This window comes from Ranitomeya variabilis, chromosome 2 (genome assembly GCF_051348905.1).
Source record: "Ranitomeya variabilis isolate aRanVar5 chromosome 2, aRanVar5.hap1, whole genome shotgun sequence".
Lineage (NCBI taxonomy): Eukaryota > Metazoa > Chordata > Amphibia > Anura > Dendrobatidae > Ranitomeya > Ranitomeya variabilis.
Genome location: NC_135233.1, coordinates 697,741,737 through 697,766,948, shown reverse-complemented (window position 1 = coordinate 697,766,948; position 25,212 = coordinate 697,741,737). Strand labels below are relative to the sequence as shown.

Sequence of the window (25,212 nt, the reverse complement as noted above, 5' to 3'; positions counted from 1 at the left end):
TCATTTTAACACTTTCGATTCCCCAAACTCCCTATTTTTCCAAGAGCCATAACTTTTTATTATACCGTTCACATCATATGAGGGGTTGTTGTTTTTAGTTGAGTTGTAGTTTTGAATGATATTCATTTTACTATTTGATGTTCTGAAAAATGGGAAATAAAATTTCAAGTGAGGTGAAACGTTAAATAAATGGAATTCTGCCTTTGTTTTTGTTTTTACATCGTTCATTGTTTAGTAAAAGTGACCTGGCAATACGATTCTCCAAGTCTCCGATTATGGCAATTACCAAACTTATGAAGTTTTTTCAATTTATGTTGTGAAAAGAAATTCAGAAATTTGTAAGAAAAAATTGGTTTGTCTTGTAATATTCTGAGACCCATAACTTTTTTATTTTTCCGTCCATGGAGCTGTATACTGACTTATTTTTTGGAAGCTGAACTGTATTTTTTATCCATACCATTGTAGAGTACCGTACATAAGACATTTTGAATGTTTTTTACTGTATCTTTATTTTTTATGAAAGTGCAGCAGCTAAAAAACAGCAATTTTGCTCCTTCATATTTTTTTTTATTTTCAGCATTTAATATGCGGAGTAAATATTTTATATTCTAATAGATGGGACTTTTGCAGACACAATAATACCAAATATGTTTATCTTTAAAATTTCCCTAAGAGACTTGAACTTGAGATCATTTGCGGGTCTCTTATTAAGTTAAACGTCCGTACGAGCTTGATAGGAGGACTAAGATGTCAGGCACAAGGTCCTTCAGCAGGTCCTCAGCAGCCAGGGTAACCCATCAGGTTACTACGGTCAGGCCGCAGGGGATCGGATGGGAGCTAATGTGTGTGACATCAAGCAGGCCATTTAAATTCTGCTGTCAGGGATTTACAGCAGCATCTAAAAGGTAAACAGCAACAATCAGAGCAAGCTCTGGTCACTGCTGATATAGGTAGATGCTGGCTATGTAGCAGACTATTGCAGAAAATTGGCCTATTTGTATTAATAGTTATCTCTCATATTGTTTCTTATGAGAGGATAAGTAAATGAACACAACAATGACTGCTGAATTTACATTTGTAAATCCCATGCAAGTATTTAAAGGGCTTGTTCAATTTGGGATGAAAGTCTGCAGTCACTCTATGTGACTGCAGACTAGTGAGTCCTCACCGCTCGTGCACCGCATGCTGTCAGGATTCTCCAATGTCGGCGTGAGAGCAGGCGTTCATGTGATCACAAGTATATGATTTGCATACATGTCTCGTACTGACTAGCCTCACTCAGTACACTTATATGGAGCAAGGCTGCTCATGTCTAGCTGGAATGTGGCCGAATTTATGCAAATTGCATACTTGTGGTCGAGTGAGGGCCCATTCTTGCCTGCTGTAACCCAAGAATCCTGACAGCGAGCAGTGTGCTCGCTGATAGAATTCTGAAGTCTATAGTCACATAGAGTGACTGCAGACTTTCATCCCAAACCTGGATGACACAGTGCTGATTGTATAGTCCATACAGCTGAATTTGTGTATTATAGACAAGTATGTGTATAAACACTCTAGAATAATGTGGGATTTCTCAATATTTTCATACTTATTGCCTATATGCCTGCCCCATAAACCTGCCAGCCTACCTTTTTCATATAACTGTAACAAATTTTATTTGATCTGATCAAAAGTTATTGATTTTAGTAATAATTGGTGTGCGCCAATGAGCCAAGGAACCTTTCCACAGGTCTGAAAATGACCAGACCTGATAGTACATTAGAGTGCTTATATTATAGCAGTGGAAAGGAATGAGCTAGGAGACAGAAAAGCGCAATAGGATCTTATCCGATGATGCAGAAGAGTAAAAAAAAGTGAGACCACTCACCTGGTGTGGTTGCAATTCAATATCATGAGACAAGCATATATTACAGCTGCTGCAGAACACCGGTCACATATGAACCCAGGGAAAATGAAGAGCAGGAAGGATGCGTCATACAGTGCGCTGCTGATAAAAGCTCAATGGCCGGATAAAATCGAAAGGAATTTTATTGGTTTGTTATATTATATATTTTAGGAATATTATAACAATGGACATACTCTGTACAATATGTTTGGATCATAAAAGTTTGACGGGAAATTGTAAGTGGCCCTTAGGCAATTGTCCTGGCATCTTAAACTGTCTGCCCTGTTGTTTGTAAGGTTATACAGACGACTTTACCGAAATTCTTCAGAACTCGGATGAAAACAAAAATTTCGACTGACAGGGATTCCAATAGTCCATAGCTGGAATAACACTGAAAACTCCACTGGCAGAGCCATCCTGCTGGTTAGGTCATCTGTCCATTTGCACAGCATAGCCCGAACCTTGCATCTGCCCAAGCGTGTAAGTTGCATTTATGTCTAGAGCTCATTTTGCAGGATTTCGGTGGGAAAACAGGCACTGTGGCTCTGCTTGTCATTTACTTTTACTTTTGAAGACAGTTGCATTTAGCATGTCCGACCACTGCACAATTCAAACTGGAGACATGAGACCCCTGTTCTTATGATCGGTGGGACAACAGCAATCTTGTCACCTCTCCTGTAGATAATGAATAAATTGTGATTCAGGGACCATCAGAACACAATTTGATTTTGTCTGTCCTAGTTTTTAATCCCATGGGTAATTTACATTGTAAATTTAGAAAATGAAATCACAGCCACTGATTTTACCAGAGACATAACTTTAGGGAGTTAGTCCCAAAACTGCGACATTGTGGTCCTGGGCTTCAAACCTACTCAAGGACAAGATCTGCATGGACTTCGTATGTTCTCTGAGTGTTTTTGCAGGTTCTCGGATTTCCTACTACTCATGATCATAGTGTATTTGTGTACCTGAAAAATTAAATTGTGAGCCCTAATACACACAGGGACTGACGTAAATGGTGTCACTCTCTGTATAGCCCTGCTGACTCTGTTCACCCAAAATAAGCAATAGATAGTAAAGAAAAAGGACTCAAGAATTTATTACAGGTTTGTACAACATTCAAATCTTAGAGAACTGTAATATGGCATGTAGAAAATTAAATGGAGCCTTACTGACCCTCCTTTATGTGAAAGTTTTGATTTTGGATTCCATATGACTCTGAGAATAAAAAAGTATAGAGCTCTTTTTCCAGAGAATCGTTTATTTTATGGAAGAATACCTTAAGGAATACCAAGAACTCTTTGGGACTTATTAATTATTGTATTTGCACCTGTTTTTCGTCAAATTTTTGTTCTTCTGTGCCTTTTTTTTTTTTTTTTATTTGCACCAAATTGACCTTTGCATTTCCTCTTTTTTTATGTGTATTTTATATGTGTTTGCTTGGTTTTTTTTTTCATCACCACCAAAGGCAGAATTAGGGTTTCCAGATATTTTTGTCTGATTCATTATTTGTGACTTTTCACAGTCACAAATTTTGTCACAAATATATTCCATTCTCCCCTCTGGAGTGATTCTATGTACACCAGAAATTTGTAAGCAATTTTTACTGACATTGTGCAACACATGTAATTTTACACTAAAAAATGGTTAACCCCTTACTGACCTCGGACGGGATAGTACGTCCGAGGTCAGCTCCCCTGCTTTGATGCAGGGCTCCGCGGTGAGCCCGCATCAAAGCCGGCACATGTCAGCTGTTTTGAACAGCTGACATGTGCCCACAATAGCGGCGGGTGAAATCGCGATTCACCTGCTGCTATTAACTAGTTAAATGCCGCTGTCAAACGCAGACAGCGGCATTTAACTACCGCATCCGGCCGGGCGGCCGGATTTGAGCGCATCGCCAACCCCCGTCACATGATCGGAGGTCGGCGATGCTTCCCCATTGTAACCATAGAGGTCCTTGAGACCTCTATGGTTACTGATCTCCGGTAGCTGTGAGCGCCCCCCTGTGGTCGGCGCTCACAGCACACCTGATTTTCTACTACATAGCAGCGAACAGCAGATCGCTGCTATGTAGCAGAGGCGATCGTGCTGTGCCTGCTTCTAGCCTCCCATAGAGGCTATTGAAGCATGGCAAAAGTAAAAAAAAAAAAGTTAAAAAAAATTTGAAAAAAATATAAAAGTTTAAATCACCCCCCTTTCGCCCCAATCAAAATAAATCAATAAAAAAAAATCAAACCTACACATATTTGGTATCACCACGTTCAGAATCGCCCGATCCATCAATAAAAAAAAGCATTAACCTGATCGCTAAATGGCGTAACGAGAAAAAAATCGAAACGCCAGAATTACATTTTTTTGGTCGCCGTGACATTGCATTAAAATGCAATAACGGGCGATCAAAAGAACGTATCTGCACCGAATTGGAATCCTTAAAAATGCCAGTTCGGCACGCAAAAAATAAGCCCTCAACCGACCCCAGATCATGAAAAATGGAGACGCTACAAGTATCGGAAAATGGCGCAATTTTTTATTTTTTTTAAGCAAAGTTTGGAATTTTTTTTCACCACTTAGGTAAAAAATAACCTAGTCATGTTAGGTGTCTATGAACCCGTAGTGACCTGGAGAATCATAATGGCAGGTCAGTTTTAGCATTTAGTGAACCTAGCAAAAAAGCCAAGCAAAAAACAAGCGTGGGATTGCACTTTTTTTGCAATTTCACCGCACTTGGAATTTTTTTCTTGTTTTCTAGTACACGACATGGTAAAACCAATGATGTCGTTCAAAAGTACAACTCGTACCGCAAAAAATAAGCCCTCAAATGGCCAAATTGACAGAAGAATAAAAAAGTTATGGCTCTGGGAAGGAGGGGAGTGAAAAACGAACACGGAAAAACGAAAAATCCCAAGGTCATGAAGGGGTTAAAGATAGAAAAAAAGACTATTTTTTACTTTGTTTTTAAAAATCATAAACTTTGTGCGCCATTGTTATGAATTTCTTGTAAAAAAAAAAGTTCAGTGCATACCACAAAATGAAAAATAAAAAAAGTGACTTTAGAAAAACCTGGAAATGATGAATTGGGCCCTTTATTTCTCCACTCCTATGTAGCCAGTATTACTTAAAATTCCACGTTACAATTTTGCCAGATGTGAGGTCTCATAGACATACGTGTACCATAATGAGATAGCATGGTACTTATTTTTACATCTTTTTTCTTCTTGTAGATTATAGAAAAACGCAGACGAGATCGCATCAATAACAGCCTGTCCGAATTAAGGCGGCTTGTGCCGACTGCTTTTGAAAAGCAAGTGAGTAGTTTCCTACGATTCCCTTTTACTACACTTCTGATCTGATTTTGCTGGTTCTCTTCTAGGCTCATTAAAATAATATTGCATGTGGCCTTATCTGGCACTGAGCGCGCTTCGCAATTAAATGCTTTGTTGTGGCAAAACTATTAAAGCATAATCCGATCATGAAAGTAGGAAAGAAATGTTTCCAGTCCGGTTGTTGTTTTCCCTCAGGGATAACATTGTTCATGTTGCCTCAGCTCCTCTCAAGAAATAATTCTGTTTTTTTATGACAGAAAAAAAACTATCACATTTCATAAGAGAGATTGTATTTTATATTATATTATCGTATTCCAGAACGATGTTTTAGTATTTAAGATTCATTTCTAGAAAAACAAATGTATATTTATTTTGCTCTACGCCGACTTCCTAAACATCATTGATAGAAAAACTTAACTCAATACATATTTTCTAGATAAATCTCTGAATAAATGGCATAAAATAGTTAAAATAATACTGTAAAAACTATAGAATAGTAAAAAAAAATTGTAAAAAAAAAGCCCTATTTTTAATTATTCCAAATGTGGATGAAAAATAGTCGTATAGCTAAACCACGGACCCCTGTAAAATGCAGCTGGCACAATTCCTAATTAGGAAAATATGTGTCATACAGAAAACAGCCAATAGTTTCTATACCGTGGAAACCATATTATTAACCATATTATTAGCCATATAATTGTGAATACAGGGGATGTAATATGCAATTTCAGATTTTACAGTTGGAAAAACTATGTGATAGCAATTATTTAATTTTTGTCTTGTATCGTATTTTTTTTTCCTTTATATTTGCATATTATTTGCTACAGTTGTCTTATTTTAGCCAATAATAGACCCCATTACCTGTGTGTAGATGTGAGCGTTTTCAGATGATTTCTTTGGATTAATTGTAAGTCTCTGAGTTTTCATATTTCAGTTTTGGAGGACTGATAAGAAATAAATATAGAATTATTAATTTGCTTTTTAGTATGTTTGGGATATTGTTGAACCCAAATCTTTGCGTTTTATTATGTTTTTCAGATAACATTTAAAACATAACATTTAAAATGTTAATTCACTTGGTACAAAACCTAAGGGATTTCTTTGAGATGATTGGGGAATACTTAGCATGTTAAACTGCACAGAGTTATGAGTTAGTTGCCAAATATGTTCGTTATTATTTTCTTTTCTTTACAGAGTTATATTTGTATTACATTTTGAAATTTACACTTATTTTCTATTATTATATAGTATCGAATTATACAACTTGATGCTATGTCAAAGTTGACATAAAAAAAAAACTTAATCATAAAGCAAATAAGTTACAGCAAAAATATAATTTATGAAGAATTTTATATAGCTGAGATGTGCATGTTATTAGAGGAGGGAGACAGCTGCCAGACACTTGTAGTGACGCTTATGTCTGGGGGCACAACGACCCTGTTTCTGCTGACAGGAGATATTCGAGACCTATCCAGCAGTTCCGGCAAACATTAGATTGTCAGTAAATCCAGCTGCAAGTGATGATGTCTCCCATCAGAAATCTAATGTATATGGCCTGGTTTGCCTTTCTTCTTCATGTCTTGTTGAACTCTAGTTAAAGCATACGTCTGATGTAGATGGAACATTTTTCATACATGAGCCCTCAAAGACTCTGACCATAAGCCCACATGTACTGGCCAATATGTCTATAACCACAACCATAACCCAAGGCTCTAAATAAAGCATAGTCACATACTACTACACCTATACATGTAATCTCTAATTTAGTTTGTTATAGTTGAAGAAATAGTGGATAAATCTGTTTTATGAGGTACGCACTGATCCTTACCCGAGTTATGCAGTGTTAGAGGTGTTTTACAGTCACTCATCTCCCTCCAACCTCTTATATTTATGGGGTTTTCCACTTTCAGGAAAGTGGACCCCAAATGCTCCTAATTACCTAAAATAACACACAGAGCAGGTATTTACCCTTCCCAGGTCAAGCGCCAGCCTCTTGCTGCTGCTTGTATCTTGTTTTGGCTTCAGTGGTCGTGTCACTTCAACAACGCACATCACCACTGTAGTTAATTACTGTACTTGGTGGCTCGTTTCATCAGCCTCTGCAGAGCCACTAAGCTAAATGATTGGCTACTGTGGTGATGCGTGCTGTTGACATGACTTCACTAGGATAGTAAAAACACCAAACCCAAGCAGGGTCAGGGAGCTGGCATTGGACAAAGGAAGGGTAAGTATCTGATCTGTTTGATATTTTAAGTACCTTGGCGTGATTGGGGTCCTAAAAGTGTAAACGCCCTTTAATTTGTACATGAATTGAAACTGACCATCTGTTACATGTTCCTTTTTTTGCTTAAACAATTATCTTGCATCCACAGAGGCTTTATTAGCCACAATAACACAAATTGGAAATGATTCAGCAATGTGTTGTTTAAAGGGTTAGTCTTAAACCCACAAGTAAATTTCAATTGATAAATCTTTAATAAACTTCCCATGACGATTCGTTTGAAAATCCCAGTGCATGATGGGATATTAAAATTAATTGTCATCTGCTGGCTGAAACTGCTGTCGCTCCCTTTTCTGCCCCGAAACAAAGCATCATCGGGGAAGGCTGCGACATCCCAACATTCCTCTTGCTACGTTTTACACCCTGAAATGAAATGTCATCAAAGACGCTTGTTTCAGGGGCTGGTCCCTGCTCTATGCCTGAGTGTCTCCCTTGTGCAGTGTCTCCCCTGTGTGCAGACTCCCCCAGTGCTCTGTCTAATGACATAAATGAATAGTAATAAGCCAACATCAGAGCAGTGTCACTATGCCTGACAAGCATGAGCGACGCCACCTGAGTGACACCGCTCTACTGCCGGCTTATTACTATTCAGCTAAATAGACAACAGAACGAACACTGCACTCATCACACAGGGCACTGGGAGAGACTGTGCATGGGGGGAGACAATGTAGGGACAGACAAGGGACCATCCGCTGAAACGAACGTCACTGATAATGCTTAGTTTCATGGCGGCAGGAGAGTCTTGGTATGAAAATGGTGGAGGTGAAAAAGCAGGAGAAGGCTATATAAATAGAGCAAAGTGTTTTCAAGTTGCCCTCAGTTCGAAATGTAGTTAAGAAATATCAATTAACAGGAACAGTGGAGGTAAAGATAAAATCTGGAAGACGAAGTAGAATTTCAGTTAGATCTGCTTGTAGGATTGCTAGGGAGGCAAATCAGAACCCCTGCTTGACTGCAAAAGACCTTCAGAAAGATTTAGCGGACTCTGGAGTTGTGGTACATTGTTCTACTGTTTTGAGACATCTGCACAAATAAGGCCTTCATGGAAGAGTCATCAGAAGAAAACCTCTACTGCTTCCTGACCATAAAATTAAGCATCATAAGCATGCAAAAGAACATCTAAACTAGCCTGAGGCATTTTCGAAACAAGTCCTGTGGACCAATGAGTTTAAAATAGAACTCTTTGGCCACAATGATCAAAGGTATGTGTGGAGAAAAAAGGGCACAGAATTTCAGGAAAAGAACATCTCGACAACCATTAAGCATGGGGGTGGATCAATCATGCTTTGTGGTTATGTTGCAGCCAATGGCAAGGGGAACATTTCACGGGTAGAAGGAAGAATGGATTCAATGAAATTTCAACAAATTCTTGAAGCAATCATAACACCATCTGGAAAAAAGCTGAAGTTGAGAAGAATATGGCTTTTACAAATGGATAATTATCCTAAACCCATGTAAAAATCCACAATAGACTACCTCAAAAGGTGCAAGCTGAAATTTTTACAATGGCCCTCAGTCACCTGATCTGAACGTCATTGAAAATCTGTGGCTAGATCTGCAGTGCATGCAAGACGATCCAGGAATCACAGAACTGGAAGAATTTATCAAGGAAGAATGGATAAAAATCCCTCAAATAAGAATTGAAAGATTCTTGGCTGTCTGCAAAAAGCATTTACAACCTGTTATACTTGCAAAAGGGGGTGCAACTATAGGTACTAACCAAGCAGAGTGCCCAAACTTTTGCATTGGCCTATTTTCTTTTTTGTAATTTTAAAATGTAAAAGATGAAATTATATTTTTTTTTCCTATAATACAAAGGAAATGTGTAATTTTAACTGTAGGCCTTTTAGAGATAATTTAATCTTCAACTTGCTTAATTGTTCACAGTAACAGAAATTTTGACCAGGGATGCCCAAAGTTTAAATGCCACTGTACATGACTTACATTCAATGTCTTTTCCTTAATCCTTTAAAAGGCAGCATAACCACTTTTTGCTGGTAATGCAGGTACTCTAGAGGGGGTTCTTTACACGTGACATGCAGTGTATCACAGATACAGTGTATCACGGTGGCAGGGTACCACAAGGAATACACTTATATAAGCTTTAGTTATCTATTACACAATATTACAATTATTGTGAACTTTTCCTGAAAATATGGAAATGTAATATATGATGCACAAAACTGTCCACCGTTGGAGTTAGGAGACTTTTATGGAATGATCCCTTAACAACAGCTTCTCCACAACGGCCTCAGCCGCACCACTCCCGCAGAGACCTAAGCTCAGTAGGGACCCACTTATAACTGTAGTAATGACCTTGCACTACATGGGGGTCACCCGTCCCTGTACTGGGTTCTCCCCCGTCCTTGTGTGCAATCCACCTTCCAAGACCCTCCCCCATTTTCCGCAACAGTGAGCAGGCATGACTCCTTATGCATGCGAGTCCCGCCACAGACCTAAAGACTTCTGAACACCTTCCATTAGTGCCAAATGAACTCCATCTGACCTAAAAAACTTCAGAGAAGGGACATCCAATTCATGATGCCATACCACCACCCCACCAAACGTCGCAAGTTTGACTTTAATGTTTGCCTTTTCAATCCCTTCCACCAACCCTTTCCGTGTGAGGTGCTCTACAATGTCAGACCAGACCCGGATGGGATGACAAAAGCCTAAGGTAATCATACTTAATGTAATGGATCAAATCCCTCGAAGTCCTAGAACCCAAATCATTCCCACGCGCATGCAGCACAAGAATATCAGGTGGTCTGTCCAAAATAATATGAAATTAAAATTCGAGCAATACCTGGCTCCAGAGCATACCCCTAACCTCGTTCCAACAAATTGACACAACCTCTCTGGCAAAACCAAATTTTCATCCAACCAGCCTCATGTTGGCTCGAAAGGCACCCTAATTAACATAAAAATGTCGTAACACCCAGATCAAAAGATTGGTTCCTGAAATACAGAAAAAAGGTGTGATACTACATAACTTAATGGAATCGGTGAAGCGCATACATTTAAAGAACAGATATCATCCATGAATATCACAACTCACAACAAGTGAGGTCTAACATTGGAACGATATCTAGCAGACTCCCAGTGGCCAATCTTGTGCAGAGCACGCATATCCAAACCCCAAAGTACCGCTTCTGTAGCAGCCCCGATCTGAAAACAAGACCCAAAATCTGCACAATTTAAACCACACTGATTCAAGCAACACCGAAATATACTCACAAACTGATAAACCGACAGTGCAGACCCATTCTGATGCATTAACAAAGAACCAGGGCCAAAACCTTTTACAAAAATTACAAGACCTATCTAACCACTCTTCCATTCCTTGAACTCCCCAAAGCTCAACAACGCATCCCTAACCAAAAAGATCTGTCCTTGAATTCCTTAAATGACACCGAACCACATCTGCCTTGCAGACTACATCCTTGTATAATAAATCACCATGACACTTCACATTCTTAATTAAAAGTTCACCCACTCGAAAAGCTCAGAAAAACGCCAAGACAACAGCTGCCCCAAACAAACGACATTTATCTTCCGATTTGCACACCCGTTTAAGTCAACTTAAGAACATACTCAAAATCGAAAAAGATATTGGATGATGCCAATCCTTCATCACCCGACTCTTCAGAAACGCTTTCTGCGCTTGATGAACCAAGAAATCTTTCGTAACATCCTTCCAACCCATTAACTTAAAGAAAAACGCCAATCCTGCGGGAAAAAACAGTGAACGACAAACCCTCTTCAAATGTTTTCCTAATCATTTAATGTAACATATAAACCCTGTCAACCCCTCAGACTTGCTCCCTTAGCGCATTCATAAGCGTCTGCCACTGATGCAAAGATGTAAAATTCGAGACTGAATTTCTAACCAATTTCATAGCTGAACCGAAACCAGATCCCACAACCGATGAGGCCAAACAGTTTCTTGGTGCTCTACATCCGGTGCCAGCCCTCAAAACTGTTGCCACTGGAAGTGAGACCATAATAGGAAACATTTCCAGCAGGGCCATGTTCCTAATCTCACACGAAGCTCTCCTTATGTATGGGCATTCACCAACACAACAACGACCACCAAAGTAGGCCCCAAAACCACCCAATCCAAGTCCACATTGGATACCACTGGCTCCCACCACATTGATTATCCATTATACAATTGCAAGAAGTCAGCTCAAACCTTCAGATCCGCTTTATGGGTCCCCATTCAACTGAATAAAATCCTGAGGGTGCTTAACACCCGCTGTAGCTCATGCCATCCTGTGTAAAACCACACCCTACCCATGGGCAAAATTCTGCAAGTAAAAATAAGTTTACCTAACAGACTTTTCATCTAGTACAGTCAACACTTTTTGTCCTGAAAGACCTCCTGTACGGTGACCTTCAAATCCAACAACCTGTCTGCTTCAGAGTCAATCTCAATGCCCATAAACTTAAACACCATTGACGGTCCCTCTGTATTTTCATGAAATGTTGGGTCGGCTGTTCTATAGTACTGAGCAGCGCCATACAAATTGGGGTCCAATACAAAACAAATCATCCAAGCAATGCAAAACTGAATCCAAACAGGACTCTTCATACTACCCATTCAATGAATCATATAAAATTCTCAAAATAAGTGCATGAAATCGAACAACCCATAGGCAAACAACAATCCAAATAAAAGCCATAATTCCACAAACAGCCTAGCAAATGGAAACTCTATGAATGCACCAGAAACAAACAGAATGCGGATTCAATATCCGTTTTAGTCATCAACTACTCTTGTCCAAGTCTAAACAACCACTCAACTGCCTTATCAAAATGTACATAGGAAACCGATACCAACAATGGGCTTATACCATCAGTAACCAACAAACGGGTCTGATATGACAAATGGTGTATTAGCCTAAACTTAATGGCTCCTTTTTAGGAACCACTCTCAAGGGGGAACCCCGCAGAATGGTCCACGGCGGAGAAATAAAAGGTCCAGCCATCCTGCTGAGCGCAACTTCTTTCTGCAACTTGTCCCTAACAAGATCACTGCATACAGTCCAACCGTAAATTGTCCTCCTGCATCAGGGCCGGCCCGAGAGATTACGGCGCCCTAGGCGAAACTATTTTGTTGCGCTCCTACTACTTTTAACATACCTCCCAACTTCTGAAGATGGGAAAGAGGGAGAAAGTTTGCGGTGCGCTTCGCGCGCCGCGGCAGATTTTAGGCCACGCCTATAACCACACCCATTCATAACTAGCCACACCCATATCCACATCCCAACCACACCCATTTAGCACTGCTGATCACACTGTTTCATAAAGAATAATTATAAACAAAAAAATATGGCCACACAGTGCTCCATACTGTATAATGGCCACACATGATGCTCCATACTGTATAATGGCCACACATGATGCTCCATACTGTATAATGGCCACACATGATGCTCCATACTGTATAATGGCCACACATGATGCTCCATACTGTATAATGGCCACACATGATGCTCCATACTGTACAATGGCCACACATGATGCTCCATACTGTATATTGGCCGCACATGATACTTCATACCGTATAATGGCCACACATAGCTACTCCTACACATGCGGCTGCACGCCATACACACGCGCTCCGCTCCATACACCTCGTACACACGCGGCTCCGCTCCGTACACCTCGTACACATTTAGCTCCGCTCCATACACCTCATACACACATGACTCTGCTCCGTACACCTCATACACACGGCTCCGCTCCGTACACCGCATACACATTCAGCTCCGCTCCATACACCTTTTGCCTTTTGAAAAGATTTTTTATAATTTTTTCTATTTTTTCTCTGGCGCCCCCTTAGGGTCGGCGCCCTAGGCGGCCGCCTAGTTCGCCTATACGTTCGGGCCGGCCCTGTCCTGCATAGTACACGATTCAACCAAAGATGGGATTTTAAAATCAAAACTGAAATCCTCGCACAACAAGCAGGCGCTTCCCTATCAGGATACCTACTTTAAAAAAGGAGTTTTCCCTTTTTTCTGAAGACTTGCTGACTTTGCCCTTTCTCTTAAACATTTGGTATGGCTGTGGAGTCCCCCACATCTGGAGCATTCATGCTTAAACTTGCATGCTGATCCAAAACAGCACTGTTTTTCACTGAACACACACTTTCTCTTGTACCGGAAGAGAATGCTGCAGTGTGATAACTATTTTGTGGCTGCCATTAGGCACAGCAATCAGCTAATATCCTTATGGTCCCAGATCAAATTTAGTCATGCTGTACTGCCATAAATGTACGTCTCCCCGATCGAGTTTAAGTAGCAAAACAGAGCCGAACAATTATCAGGTGCCTTCTCGCTTATCACACTAGCCAATATAGTAAACACTTGTAACAAGTTATAAAAGGTTCAAGGAATGAGGTGATAACGTCTCTGTTCCTCCTTGTCTTTCTTGCTCTCATTCGGCTTAACCCTAAAGGTACCTTCACATTAAGCGACGCTGCAGCGATAGCGACAACGATGCCGATCGCTGCAGCGTCGCTGTTTGATCGCTGGAGAGCTGTCACACAGACCGCTCTCCAGCGACCAACGATGCCGAGGTCCCCGGGTAACCAGGGTAAACATCGGGTTACTAAGCGCAGGGCCCCGCGCTTAGTAACCCGATGTTTACCCTGGTTACCAGCGTAAAATGTAAAAAAAACAAACACTACATACTTACATTCGCGTCCCCCGGCGTCCGCTTCCTGCACTGACTGAGCGCCGGCCCTAACAGCACAGCGGTGACGTCACCGCTGTGCTGTACTTTCACTTTCACTTTACGGCGCTCAGTCAGTGTGGGAAGCGGACGCCGGGGGACGCGAAGGTGAGTATGTAGTGTTTGTTTTTTTACATTTTACACTGGTAACCAGGGTAAACATCGGGTTACTAAGCGCGGCCCTGCGCTTAGTAACCCAATGTTTACCCTGGTTACCAGTGTAAAACATCGCTGGTATCGTTGCTTTTGGTGTCAAACACGACGATACACGCCGGTCTGACGACCAAATAAAGTTCTGAACTTTAATCAACGACCAGCGATATCACAGCAGGATCCTGATCGCTGCTGCGTGTCAAACTAAACGATATCGCTAGCCAGGACGCTGCAACGTCACGGATCGCTAGCGATATCGTTTAGTGTGAAGGTACCTTTACACAATTGAATTTATCCAATGGTAATTCAGAAAAAATCTCAACATATTCGTCCTTCCAGATTTTCTCTCTCACTTCCTGCTACAAATGAGCCCAAATTGGACAATCAAATCAGACATAGACTTCTCCCCTAGCTTTGTCATCCAAGTGAATCAAATCTGCTCAAAGTAGACATGGGAGTGACGGGGACCTCCAAAGTAACACACTTGAAAGAGGCTCTGCTGAGCCGGCCGTTCCAACTGTAGGAACTCTACCTTGCCAAACACCTCTAGGACCTGCACCAGCCACTGGAGATAACCAACCCCTTACCATCTAAAAAAATTATGTTGCCATGTCCTCTCATTACACCACCATCACTAGCACTTATCCTTGAACAGACATTCGCAACATTCATATGAGGTGCACATGAACCTTGTGTCCTACCAGGCTGACTACGAGGAACCCCTGAAACAGCTGTCACTTGTCCTCCGCGTCAATCACTGCTCCAGTCCTCACTTTCGATGACTTATGGCCCTCTTCTTCTGATGCAGACTCAAGCCTGGGTACATTGCCAGGAGAACCTGGTGTAGTCAACCCACAGCCCGATCTAGTCGTGCTGGTGTGAGTTAGGTAAATAAACTGGGACTTTAGCTGCATGTCTGCAGCTAGCACTCCTGGAACCACTGCTGCTCCTTGGCCCTGTCGAGTTGCTTCATAGCACCAACTGCACTACTGGCTCCTAGCCTTCTGACCATTCTGCTTCTATGCCCTAGTCTGCGGTGCAGTGTCCCTGCCACTGATGCCTGCCACAAATCTTCTCCCGGCGTCCCAAGATGCTGGGCCCTGGGCATCAGCTTACATGACGATGACTGCATTTTCATGCTGACCTCATTCCGCAGCCCGAAAGGGGAGGAAGGGCCAGTGATGTCACTCACCTCCTCCCTGGTACCAGCCTGGTGCTGTGGACTTCTAGAGTGCCGTGCTGGCGATGAGGGCAGAGGCAACACTGGTGACCCTGGAGGGTCTCTGCTGGGTCTCTGGATCCTGTGTCTTGAATGAGGAGTTAAATTGGGTTTGAGTCTTCCGGAGGCTGGGCCCTCCTCGAGTGCCTCGGAGGTACCGGTTCTTCAGTCACGTCACTGACTCCTCCAGCTGTAGTCCACTGCTCCATCTGGCTCAGGAGCCACTGCTGGCCTCTCTGTTCTGTCAAAGACCTCATCTCTTGAATCAAGGCCTCCGTCTTAACAGATGTAAATCCGTGATGTAAATTCAGTGTCCAGTTGAAAATCTAAATCCGGCGTCCAGGTGAAGAATGCCCGCCCCTTTCGTGATCCTAGCCTATATAATCCCCACATCAGTCCCTCACACAAACCAATCCAAAAATACCCTCAAAGCCCCTCTGCTACGTTTACCAACACAAATCACTCCCCAAAAAATGAACCCCTTATACACCAAACCGAGCCTAACATCCCTCCTGGAGCCCTCCCATAAGCCCCGTGGGGGGCATGCGGTTTGGGCTATTACTTGATGTGGTTAGTCTTGTGTACACAGCCTTGGCTTCACTAGAAAACAGATTCATCCTTTTCTTCTGTTATACATAAAAATGACTGTCTCCATTTACATATCTGCTTTCTAGAGTGCGCTCTTTCACTTTGTTTTACTTTATGCAATTTGATAACATAAAAGAGAAACTGACCATATTGTACAATAAATAGACCATTTATAAAACATGGGTTTAATGAACATGGAGTCACCACATCCTTGTCATATGGCTATCTCTTCAAAAGAATAGTAGCAACTTAAGAGGCGACTGATGAAGCCATTATTAACTAGTGCCACAAATCAGATCCTCCAATCATCCAGCTATCTTATGTGTATGGAGATCTTGACTTTCCCATAAAGACAAATGTCGGAAGAAAGAAGGATCAGGCATATTGCATTTCAAGATTAATGACCCTTTGATCCTTCAAAAGAGATAGATGGCTGCCGCCCTAGGAGTCTCAGCAGCTTTTACCCTCTATTACATTGTAGAAACATGAACACTCATCCAAGACAAGTGAAAGAGTCAAGGAATAAAACTGTTGGTTGCATGAGCGAATCTTGAGCATGTGGCCTATTTCTTATTCTTTACTACAGCTTTTCCACTGGTAATTAAAGGCGTTGTCTTACATGTTGAAAATTACAGCCAACCACAGGGATGCTTTTAAAGTAACAAACCGAGCCACACTCACAAGCTCATACCCCATAAATCCAGCCACTTCTATAGTTGTACCCAAAGTGATGACACCCAGTTCTTCAGTCACCTGAACACTGAGGTCTGTGGTTAGCTGTAGTGGTGCCAGATTCATGTGGGTTAGAACTGGGGAGTATTGCTAAATGTTTTAAAATTATTCCTGTGGTTGGTTATTTTTTATTTATTTTTTAAATTCTTTAATTACAATGGACAGCCAAGAACTTATTAATGGCAAACTTCTTCTGCCTGGAAAGACACCTAGAAGTGAGTGTTGTTTTTATACAAGTTATAGAAACCAGAAGAGTTACAAATGACAGCTTATATCTTAGAAGTAGGCTCCATTAATGGATATGTGTTCTTTCAGGGATCTGCAAAGTTGGAAAAAGCTGAAATTCTCCAGATGACAGTAGACCATTTGAAGATGCTGCAAGCCACTGGAGGTAAAGGTAAGGCTTTTACTGTCTGTACTTTACACCGTAAATGAGCTTTGCAGTGTAAGCAAACAACCTTTTGACAAATGCTGGTAGGAGGATCCAGATAAAAGGAGTAGAAATCATTGCTAATGCTAGGATTGAACTCGTGGGAAAGAACTACAGGGACAAAAGAAGCACTTGACCCTGGGCTTGTGTTTGCTTTCATAACACTGTGGGAGTAAAAGCTTCATTCACAGACAGTCCAGCCGCAGATTTGTTTGGGGTTTTGCAAAGCCGGCGAAAATCTGTGCACAGAGACAAAACAAACACACAAACATTGGAAAAAATAAACAGGAGCCCCGGAGGCCTACAATTGTACGACGTGGTGTCTGCCTGGAAGGAGGAAGTGCAGGAGGGGAGCTCCATTTATTGCCCACACATTTTTTGAGGGGCACAAAGAAGAACAGAGTGATGTATGTACAGATGCACAATGGCCATGAAGGAAACGGAGAGAATAATTGTTCCTGTCATTATCACTGCATAGAAAGTCACTTCCTGATGCGTTTCTATGTGCAAAGGGTTTCTCGGTCACTTTTTAGACATTTATGTTCTGCAGAGAGGTTACAGTTTTTGTTTCTTTTTAACTCTTTTGCTGCCGCACTGGTTACTAGGTGCTTCTTTTTATGATTGTTCACAGACTTCGAGGCCATACAATTGATAATAATGCAGTTCTAACAAATCCCCAATGCTAGTGTTACATTAGTGTTCTTGTAAACATGAATAGGTTTTTGCTGTGGACAGACATAAGGAGGACTGAAGATTCCAGAATTGGAAGAGTAACCTGAAGACCAGGCCTTCTGTCGGTGAAGGACAAGAAGAACCTCATTGTAAAAATGCACTTTCACCTGTTAGAATTGAAGTTCCATTCATTTGTGGCTCCTCTAAAATTTATTTATCATCTAAATTAATTTGCTTGTAAAATGTCCCCATTCTAACAATCTTACCCAGCTAGTCATCGAACAGAGACAGACAGACTTTAGTTGCAACATGGTTGCCTGTGAGAACTAATAGGTCTCCAGCTGCCAGAATAACCGCCATTTAAATGCCACTGTCACTATTTGACAGCGCCATTTTAATGGTTACACAGCAATGACGTGACCGGAGCTATATCCTGTCGCGCTCTTATACCCAGCGCTGGTGCAAGCTGTGTAACACAATAGGCATCTGCCGTGTCAGTTTCTGAGTTCTCTTCATTCATGGGGACCCGACATAGGATGTACTATTACTTCCTATGTTGGGAAAGGTTTAAAGCATTTGGCCAGTTTATTTTAAATGAATTGTGGACGTGATTTTGTGACTTACTAATACATACGGTGAAAAAAAACAAAAAACTGAGCCGGAGTATGACTTGAAAACATGCATGATGTAAAAGCATGTTCACACTGGCGATGGAAACAAACAAAACCAAAGAATAGACAGTGTGTGCATATACCCTAATGAAAATAAATGAGTAAAAAAGCAAGTGCATGAAATTATTTAATGCACTTGCTTTTTTACTTATTTTTTTCATTAGGATATATGCACATATTGTCTTTTCTTTGGTTTTGTTTCATTGATATGGTGAGATGCAACATTTTTAGATAAGTATGGAAACATTTCTGCAATGTAAGAGTGCTTTGAAAAAGAGAAGCGTTATTGGTTTTATCAGTTAACAGAATGCAAAGTGAATGAACAAAAGAGAAATCTAAATCATATCAATATTTGGTGTGATCACCCTTTTTATCCAAAACATCATCAAAGCATTAATCCTAGGTACAGTTGCATATAGTCTTTGAAGGAACGTGGCAGGAAGGTTGTTTAAGACATCTTGGAGAATGAACCACAGATGTAGCTTGTGCTAATCCTTTTGTCTCCTCATGTAATCCCAGACAGACTCGTTGATGTTGAGATGAGGGATCTGTGGGGGCCATATCATCACTTTCAGAACTTCTTGTTAAAGTTACTTCTTGATGACATTGGCTGTATGCTTGGGGTCGTTGTCCTGTGGCAGAATAAATTTGGGTCAATCAGATACCTCCCTGATGATATTGCATGATGGATAAGTATCTGCCTGTATTTCTCAGTGTTGAGGACACCATTAATCCTGGCTTAATCCCTAACTCCAAACTTGCAAGCAACCTCCACCATCCTTCACTGTTGTCTGAAGACACTGATTATTGTACCAGTCTCCAGTCTTTCGGCGAATATACTGCCTTCTCTTGCAGCCAATTTTTTCACATTTTGACTTATCACTCCAGAGTATCTTCTGCCATTTTACTTCATCTGAGTTCCTATATTTTCACGCGTAGTTGAGTCACTTGGCCTGGTTTCCATGTCAGAGGTATAGGTTTTTTGCTACAATTTTTCCAACACTTCTAGACAGACTTCTCCAAACAGGAGATTATTGTATCTGAATGTCACTGGTTGCTGCCAGATCTGAACTGACGGCTCTGTTGGATATCTTCTGATTCCAAAGGGAAGTAAGCATGATGTGTCTTTCATTGTCTGTACTAAGTTTCCTTGATTAACCATTGTGTATACGGTCCTAAACATTGCCATTTCTTGGAGTCCTCAATGCTGAGTAAAATAAGCAGATAATTAAATATCATGTAATACCATCAGGAAGACATCTGATTGGCACCAAAATTCTTCTACAGCATGACACCGATCCCAAACATACAGCTAATGTAATTAAAAACGATCCTCAGCATGATGAACAAAGGGTCCTGAAAGTGATAATAAGGCTCCCACAGATCCCTGATCACAACATCATCTAGTTTGTCTTGATTATATGAAAAGACAAAAGGATTTGTGCATGGTTATATCCACAGATGATCTGTGGTTAGTTGTCAAATACTGCTGGCTTTATTCAAAAACTGTATGCAAGTGTGTCTAAAAAAATGTATGCTTTGATGCTCTTTTGAAGGCAAATAGCAATCACAAGAAATATTGCTATGATTTATACTTCACTTTTTTCACTCACTAACTGATAAACTAAATGCTAACACTTCTATTTTTGAAAGCATTCTTACTTTACAGCAGTATTATCACACCTGTCTAAAACCTTTGCACCGTACTGTATTACAGAGTCTTCTCCTGTGTTTGTTACTGTAGTTACCTCTGATGGAGTTGAATGTGACCAAACCTGTCCATAAACATCATCCAGTTGAAAAACGCTTCTCATGGACAGCTGCATTTCACTTGGAGGGGACTAAAGGATAGATCTTAACTCATAAGGGGCAGACACTTACTTCTTGGGAGCCCTGTACTAGGAATGCATCTGGGCCCCTGTTTTTTAATGGCAGCTAAGCTATATAGTGTGCATGTATATATTTATTATATAGTTTCCTGCCTTATTATGTAATGCACTGTGCCTTATTACAAAGCATACTAACTTGTTATGTACAACGCCATCCCTTACTATGTAGCATCCTCTGTTGCTATATATAGCTCTGTTCCTTACAAAATGTATTCTCTCGTTATTTACGTTATTCATAGTACCCTGCCCTGTTCTATAATGCATAGCATTCTCCGTTGTTAGATACAAAATAAAATGACTGCTGAAGGAATATGGGAAAACTTTTTTTTTCTGATGGAGGAGGCTGATGGACTGGTCTTCTGGTCAGATGCCACTCCATCAGCAGTCATATTATTTTATATCTAACAAAAGAGGACTATGTAATAAAGAGAGGGCTGTGAATAACTAAAATAATGAAATACGCTATGTAAGGAATGGTGTTATAAATAACAAGAGATGATATTATATAATAATGGAATGATGCTATAAAAAGCAACAGGAGGCGCTATATAATGAAGAACGGCGCCATACTTAACAAGAGAGAATGCTATGTAATTATGAACGGTGCTATACTGTACATAATAAGAGGGAACTATGTAATTAAGGACCGTGCTATACATAACAGGACAGTACATTGTATATTAAGGGACAGAGCTATACATATCAAAAGTAGACTATATACTAAGGGACGGTGCTATACATAATAAATGAGTACACTATGTTAGGGCTAGCGGAACGCACCAAATAAAGGGATAGATACGAGGTGCGTTCGCAGCCCGAGGTCCACCGTGCAGAGATGGTACCTGCTGCTATGTAATGACGGATGGATGCTGAACTCACACGTAGGTTCGACTTCACCCCGTGTGAAATAGTAGCGAGCTCTGTTGCTTCACAGAGTCGCAAGATACTCAGAGAGTAATACCCTAACTAGGGTTGTGCTTGCTCTGGAACTCTTCTGTGCTAACCGCACACATGAGGGAACCAGATGCTAAGCCAAGTGGCTAATTGCCCCCACTGATGCTAGCTGCCTGCCTGAGTGTACAGTCCCAGATCTAGACACACCACATGTAACCAGAGTGGTAGAGCATCCACTGGCATTAGCCATAACAAATTATACTAGCGCATGGCCGTGCGGCCATGCAAACCTTTTATAGTTGCAGCTTCTTCAGGACCTTCCTAGTGGACCAATAGGAGCTGCTACAGGACCTGAGCATGTGACCCCGACCTCCAATGAGAGGTCTTTCCTTGGGCATGCTCAGAAGGAGAAAAGCAGGACTTAGTCCCAGAAGCCTCTGCTCGCCGCTGACCAGTACTGGCTACAATGGCTGAGCCTGGAAGGGCAGCAGTAACCAAGCGCAGGGTATCTGCCTGAGCCAGACGATGGGATCGACGTCTCCGCTGAGCAGGCTCCACTGCGGCTGGAGAAGAATGGGAGACTGCAGCGGAGGTGGTTCGAGATTCCCCCTGTGCGGGAACTCGACACCTAACATACTATATGCTAAGATACAGTGCTATATATTATAAGGATACATTTGAACATTCCCCTGACGAGTTGATGTTTCGCCGTTTTTTTTTCCTCGGACAGCACACAGACTCATTATGTCTTATACTGATTCTCAAAACTGGATCAGAATAGGACATGTCCAGAGTCCCTTGGATCTCTGATTTTCACTGATGTGTGAATGGATCCATGAAACTCTATGGATGTGGGTGTCGGCCTCAAATGGACATTTCACATGAATGTGTTATTGTTCCCTAAGGGAGGTGGTTTAAAAATAGTATTACTCCTATCATCTGTCTGCAAGCTATATAGTATTGATATAGAATAAATATTTACACCCAATGATTTACCGGAGACATCTCTGTTCTCTGTTGTTTCTTCTTCATCTAGTCCGAGCTTCATGTCAGTATTTCCCAGCTACTACTTGCTTTGTCACACTGATCATTGCGGTCCAGAAAATAACAATGTAACATATATTGTATACAGTGGCACGTAAAAGTTTGGGCATCCCTGGTCACAATTACGGTAATTGTGAACAGTTAAGCAAGCTGAAGATTAAATGATCCCTAAAAGGTCTAAAGTTAAAGATGACACAGTTCCTTTTGTATTTTAGGGAAAAAAAGGTATATTTTCATCTTTTACATTTTAAAAATTACAAAAAGGAAAATGGGCGATACAAAAATGTGGGCATCTTGCATGGTTAGTACCTAGTAGCACCCCCTTTTGCAAGTATCACAGCTTGTAATTTTTAATTATGTTCATATTAGCTGACTTTGAGAGCCATTGTAAAACCTTCAGCTTGCGCCTTTTGAGGTAGTCTAGTGTAGATTTTGATGTGTGTTTAGGATCATTTTCCATTTGTAGAAGCCATCCTCTTTTCAACTCCAGGGTTCTTTTTTACAGATGGTGTTATGCTTGCCTCAAGAATTTCTTGAAATTTCATTGAATCTATTCTTTACTCTATCCGTGAAATGTTTCCCTCACCATTGGCGACAACACAACACCAAAGCATGATTTATCCACCCCATGCTTAGTGTTTGTAAAGATGTTCTTTTCCTGAAAATCTTTGCCCTTTTTCTCCATAGATACCTTTGATCATTGTGGCAAGGAGTTCTATTTTAATCTCATTGTTTTACAGGATTTATTTCCAAAATGCATCAGGCTTGCTAAGATGTTCTTTTGCATACTTCTGACGCTGAATTTTATGGTGAGGACGCAGGAGAGGTTTTCTTCTAATTACTCTTCCATGACGACCATTATTTTTGTGCAAGTGTCCCTGAACAGTAGGACAATGTACCATAACTCCAGAGTCTGCTAAATCTTTCTGATGGTCTTTTGCAATCAAGTGGAGGTTCTGATTTGCTTCTCTAGCAATCATACGAGCAGCTCTCACTGAAATGTTGCTTGATCTTCCAGATGTTATCTTGACCTCCACTGTTCTTGTTAACTGCCATTTCTTAACTACATTTCAAACTGACAAAAGGGCCACTTGAGAACGCTTTGCTATCTTCTCATAGCCTTCTCCTGCTTTGTGTGCCTCCATCATTTTCAGAGTGCTGGGCAGCTGCTTAGAAGGACCCATGACTGCTGTGTTTTGGCACAAGGTTAGAGGAGGCTGAATTTTTATAAAGCTGTGAAATTTCCATCACCTGGCCTTTCCTAAAGATGATAGTGAACAAGTCGTAACCCTAACAAACTAATTAAGGTCTGAAACCTTGGTCAAAGTTATCTGACCACACAAATCTCCAAGGGTACCCAAACTTTTACAACAGCCAATTGTTCCTTTTTGTAATTTTTAAAATGTAAAAAAATAACTATATATACAGCTTTGGTAAAAATTAAAAGACCACTGCAAAATGTTCAGTTTTTCTCTTTATAAGTATATTTTGAGTAAAATGTAAATTGTTCTTTTAGTCTATAAACTACTGACAACATGTCTCAGAATTTCCAATCAATAAATTTTGTATTTTGTTTCTGAAAAGGAGAAATGGTCAAACTAAAAAAACAGTGCTTTCAGACCTCAAATTATGCAAAGAATACAAGTTCATAATCATTTAAAAATAACAATACTAATGTTTTAACTCAGGAAGAGTTCAGAAATCAATATTTTGTGGAATAACCATGATCTTTAATCACAGCTTTCATGCGTCTTGGCATGCTTTCCACCAGTCATTCACTCTGCTTCTGGCGCAAAAATTTAATCAGTTCCTCTTTGTTTGATGGCTTGTGACTATCCATCATCCTCTTGATTACATTCCAGAGGTTTTCTATGGGGTTCAGGTCTGGAGATTGGGCTGCCCATGACAGGGTTTTGATGTGGTGGTCTCTTAATTTTTGCCAGAGCTGTATATTTTTTTTTATAATTTTTTTAACCTAAAATACAAAGGATATGTGTCATCTGTAACTTTAGGCCTTTTAGAAATGATTTAATCTTCAACTTGTTTAACTGTTAACAATAAGAGTAATTTTTACAAGGGGTGCCCAAACTTTTACATGCAACTGTATATACATAAAAAATCCTGCATGTTTCGCCCCTGAATAGAAATGCACTGTGTGGAGAATTAGTAGGCAAGTTGTATTTTAGAGGATTATTTTTATTATTGATCAACAACTATGTTCTCAATCAACCCAAAAGACTCATAGATATCAAAGCTTAATATTTTTGGAAGTTGGAGTGGGGTTTTTTTTTAGATTTGGCTATCTTAGGAGGATATCTGTTTGTGCAGGTAACTATTACTGTGCAGAATTATTAGGCAACTTAATAAAAACCAAATATATTCTCATCTCACTTGTTTATTTCACCAGGAAAACCAATATCAGTGCACAAAATTTAGAAATAAACATTTCTTACATGCAAAAACAAAACCCCAAAAAATTAGTGACCAATATAGCCACCTATCTTTAAGATGACACTCAACCGCCTTCCATCCATAGATTGTGTCAGTTGCTTGATCTGTTTACGATCAACATTGCGTGCAGCAGCCACCACAGCCTCCTAGACACTGTTCCGAGAGGTGGACTGTTTTCCCTCCCTGTAAATTTCACATTTTATGAGGGACCACAGGTTCTCTATGGGGTTCAGATCAGG

General features: G+C 40.6%; 1 protein-coding gene across 2 annotated transcripts in view; it reads left to right on the top strand.

The window, feature by feature from the left end:
* The window catches only part of HEY2 (hes related family bHLH transcription factor with YRPW motif 2), a 44,084-nt gene that overhangs the window by 5,612 nt on the left and 13,260 nt on the right, over positions 1-25,212 (top strand). Inside the window, exons 3-4 of one of the 2 annotated variants that reach the window (XM_077289433.1) lie at positions 5,110-5,193; positions 17,238-17,313. In XM_077289433.1, coding sequence (XP_077145548.1) covers positions 5,110-5,193; positions 17,238-17,313 — 160 coding nt within the window. Of the gene's footprint in view, positions 1-5,109; positions 5,194-17,237; positions 17,320-25,212 lie in introns of both variants that reach the window. The other variant, XM_077289432.1, reaches the window with a different exon arrangement.